The sequence below is a fragment of the Condylura cristata genome, unplaced genomic scaffold (assembly GCF_000260355.1).
Source record: "Condylura cristata isolate star-nosed mole 26May11 unplaced genomic scaffold, ConCri1.0 scaffold00017, whole genome shotgun sequence".
Lineage (NCBI taxonomy): Eukaryota > Metazoa > Chordata > Mammalia > Eulipotyphla > Talpidae > Condylura > Condylura cristata.
Genome location: NW_004567118.1, coordinates 6,201,444 through 6,205,674, shown reverse-complemented (window position 1 = coordinate 6,205,674; position 4,231 = coordinate 6,201,444). Strand labels below are relative to the sequence as shown.

The following is a 4,231-nucleotide window of genomic DNA, read 5'->3' as shown; positions in this document are numbered from 1 at the left end:
AAAAAAAGAAGAAGAAGAAGAAGAAAACTCATCACATATTCACATATCTCTTGGGGTAAGAGTTTATGAAGTTAAGATCAGCCGTCCTGAACGGCTCACCACATCATCCAAAAATGTGGAGTGGTTTTCCTCATACAGTGTGATGTGTCACATCAGTGAAGCACTCTTGTGAGGTGGGGAGAGAGCGTGTTTGGGCTTATAACTTACTACTTGGGACCTCTTGAGCCAAACAGGATAACCAAGTGTCCGAGTTGACATATCAGATCCCGTGTATCAAGTCCCTTGTGCAGGGGCAGAGCCGAGGGTGAGGTCCATCTCCGCCCCGCCAACCTGCCTCCAGAGAAAGCCACACGCTTCAACGAAATGAGTGATCCTTAGGCTGGTCACCCCATTCTGCAGAACGCAAGGAAGCCTGGGCTTTTGCCCTGGAGGAACCACAGCACCACATCCACATCCACACACACCACCCCCACTTGACATTACAGCAGGAAGGATGGAGAGGGGCTGCTACCCAAGGGAGCTGTTTCTTCTTGCCACATAACAGATGCCGAAATCCTAGGACAGACAGCGCAGAAATGTGGCAGCAGGAGAGTGAGTCAGAGGAAACGGCTTGGTCTCACCTCCACAGACACACCAAGGCTCAAGGGAACCGATTTGCAGCCTCTTCCTGGAGACTCCAGGCCAGACACGCGTGCCAGCGTGTGCAGGACCTACTGGAGTGCAGCTGCTCCGCACACTCCTGCTGGCTGGAGACAAGCAAGGGGGGCCCTGCACCCAACCCTGGAGGAAGCAGAGCAGGGACACTTGAAGGCTGCACCCCCTTTTTCTTAAAATATTTTTTAAAAATATTTTTTAACGGAAGTAACAATTGTTTTACAATGTTATTTCTATCTAGGAAGCATAGGGTGTCCCCAGGCTGCATTCTTTGTGACCTTAGCTCTGGCTTCCTCTCTGTGGGGAGACTCTCTACCCAGCTCTCTCCTGCAGTCCTTTTGGGGTTCCCAAGAGCTGCCAGCCTTAAACTCTCAAGTTCTCCTGGGTGATGCTGAGACACTGTCCTGACACTGGTGCACTGAGCTCCCCATTTTAGTTATTTATTAAAGATTTATTTGTGCACACAAGAACTGGGGTACAGATGGTGAGAGGATCTACCAGAGACAGAGTGGGGGGGGCAGACCAGGCAGATCAACTGAAATACACTGCTGAGGGGAGCAGTGGGAGAGACAGGAGATGTCTGCTGTGACATGTGGGTAGTTCCCTGGCTGGGGATCGAACTGGTGCTGCAGTGGCTGCCAATAGCCTCACAGTGCTGCATTTTAACCAGTTACAACATCAGAGAGGGCCCCATTTATTTACTTATTTATTTAAGATTTATCTTGCTTATTTATACATACAAGAGCTGGGGTATAGGCCAGAGCTCTGTGTGTGTGTGTGTCCACCAAAGACAGAGTGGGGAGCAGAACAGGCAGAGTGGCTGAAACACACTGCTGAGGGGAGCAGCCGGCAAGACAGGAGAGGTCTGCAGTGCCATGAGGGTCAGCTCCCTGGCAGAGCATCAAACAAACTCTTGCTGCAGTGGCTGGCCATTGCTTCACAGTGCTAAGACTTAACCCCTTGCATCACCAAGGAGGCCCTGAGCTCCCCATTTAAAAGTACACCCCAGCAAGGGGGGGGGAGGAGGCAAAGGAAAGAGGAATACTGGGGTCTTTGTTGAGGGAGGTTGGGCAGAATCCCCCAATGGGAAGACTCTCTTCCTCGAAAAGTTGAACTTGAGGCCTCTGGGTTTGCTCACTGCTGCACTGAGTATATAAAGAGATCCCTGGACTCTAACAATGGCAGCAGAGGTGGTGGTGATGAGGACTGATGGCTCCTAAGTTTCCTCCCCTGACCTCTAGAACCCCCAGCTCCTGGCCCTCTCCAGTGCCTGTCATCCACTCCTCCCTCACCTCTCCCTCTGAGCCACAGCAGCTCCCTAGGCCACCCGTCTTCCGGGTCTCCCTCCCGCCCCCCCACCCTTTCCCACTGCGGTGCCATATGCCAAGAGGCTAGGGAAGGCCCCCCAGGGGCTCTTTGGTGCTGTCCTTATAAATATGAGCTAAAAATGGACTCACAGAAATATTAAGGCATCAAAATAATCAAATAGTATTGTTCATGCACCCTCTGTCAGCATGGCCATTGACATTTACGTTTGATGATCTGGAATCCAAACAAGTAAAACCCTGCATCTTTTCTCTGCGTTGTAACAACAGTATTGATTTATATTTGCTATTATAATTGATAGCCTGCAAGGAAGAGTCACACGTGCCTTCTAAATCGTCGTGGAAGGCAGTTCAGCAGCTGTTTCCTCAGATGTCTGGCTTTCTCACCTCCTTCAGCTCTTTGTTCAAATATCTCCTTCTTGAGGACGTTCTCAAGCAACTCTAGATGAAAATGGCTCGTGCCCTGCCTCTCCCCAAGCCCCACGGCAACTGGCCCCCATTCCTGCTCTGTCTGTCTTTATAGCACTTATCATCAACTCATGTAGCAGTTTCATTCACTTACTTGTCCATGACCTGCCTTGTACTGTAATGCCTGCCTGCACATGCGTGCATACACACAAACGCTGGAATGTAAGATCAGGAGTGTGAGGATTTTGTTTATTTTGTCTACTCTTATAGCCCAGTAACAAGTATGTGCTACATTGTAAGCACTCAATATTTAGACAGCATACATGTTGTTTCATTGATAAGTACATTTTTTTAAAGATTTATTTGTGCATACAGAACTGGGATACAGGCCAGAGGCTCAGAGGCAGCGAGAGGCTTCACCAGAGACAGAGTGGGGAGCAGAACAGGCAGATCGACGAAGCACACTGCTGAGGGGAGCAGCGGACGGGTCAGGAGAGGTCTGCCGCGCCATGTGGTCACCTCCGGGGCAGGCGGGAATCGAACTCATGCGGAAATGGCTTTGGCTTTTTAGTGCTGTGCTTTAACTCGCTGCACCACCAGGTAGGGCCGATAAGTACATTTTTTATTATTTGTTTAAAATGGGTAGTCTGTGCCACCTCCCTGGTGACACAGGGGTTAAGCCTCAGCTCTAGAAGCTATCTGCAGCCATTGCACTTCGAACCCCAGTCAGGAAGTGACCCACATGGCACAGCAGACCTCTCCTGTCTGGCCCACTGCTCCCCTCAGCAGTGTATTTCATTCACTCCTACTGTTCTGCTCCCCACTCTGTCTCTCAACCCCACACCCAGTTCTTGTATGCATAACGAAATCTTTAAAAACAAGTGGGTAGTCTGGTTCACATGATGGTCCTCCCCGGCTTTAGTCAATCACTCCACATGTGCCTATTAAGCACCTTCCCCAGACAGGCCCCGTTGGGGGCACCAGTAATTCCACAATGAACAAGACCAACACATCCTCTCTTATCTTGGGACTCAAAGCCTGGAGGCTTTGAGAAGAACCATAGTAGAAATAAAATTTAGAGATTGAGAAAGGTACCACGTAAGAAATAAGTAGAACGACCGCAGCTGGAGACCCCCAGCAAGACAGATTTGGTGGCTGTAGGGAGGGTCTTATGATGTGACATGGTGACATCGAAGGCGAGGTTTGAAGGGAACCCACCTGATACTATCCAGACGAAGAGGACCCCACTGGCAGTCCTCTGGGGGAGAAATGTGGCTGAAACCTGGGTTCCATCTCCATTCAACTATTTATAGCTGTAGCATCTTGAAAAGGTCACACAAATGCTGAGTCTCCCTTTCCCTCGGGAGGGGGGTTACCTTCTCCTAGGGTTAGGATGCGTTTAAATGCAAAATACGAGCATGGTGTTCTTATGGGTAATGGGTAAGTACCATTAACTCTGTCTCAGAATGTGACTTTCCCACTGGCCAGGGGCCCCTGAAGTGAAAACCTGTCCCCTGGTCTGCTTAGGCCACAGAATCCAAAGTTCGGCAAAGGCCCCCTGGGGGTGGGGGGGTTGTCTCCCCAGAGCCGTCCTTACCTGCTCTCTGGAGAACCGTCCCTGAGACCCAAAGGATGACCAAAGAATGACCTGATGAATTCACCCCAGTGCTACTCCTGGGGGTCAAAGGCACAGCTGGGCTCGTCTGTGTTCCGCGCTGTTCCGGGGCAGCCCGGTAAATCAACCCCACGGGCCCGGAGGAGGCTGGAGGGGAGACGGGCAGGTCCCGGGACAAACTGCGGCTGCGGAGAGTGCTGGACCTTGAGCACCGGCCGGAGCCGGGAGC

The 4,231-nt window shown here is 51.0% G+C and overlaps 2 protein-coding genes across 2 annotated transcripts in view; one reads left to right on the top strand and one right to left on the bottom strand.

The window, feature by feature from the left end:
• NFE2L1 (nuclear factor, erythroid 2-like 1) overlaps window positions 1–4,231 on the bottom strand; it is a 33,139-nt gene that overhangs the window by 19,042 nt on the left and 9,866 nt on the right. The window lies entirely within an intron of this gene.
• Window positions 3,806–4,231, top strand: part of COPZ2 (coatomer protein complex, subunit zeta 2) — a 9,497-nt gene continuing 9,071 nt past the window's right edge. The window contains exon 1 of the mRNA XM_012726051.1: window positions 3,806–3,827. Coding sequence (XP_012581505.1) covers window positions 3,806–3,827 — 22 coding nt within the window. The remainder of the gene's footprint in view (window positions 3,828–4,231) is intronic.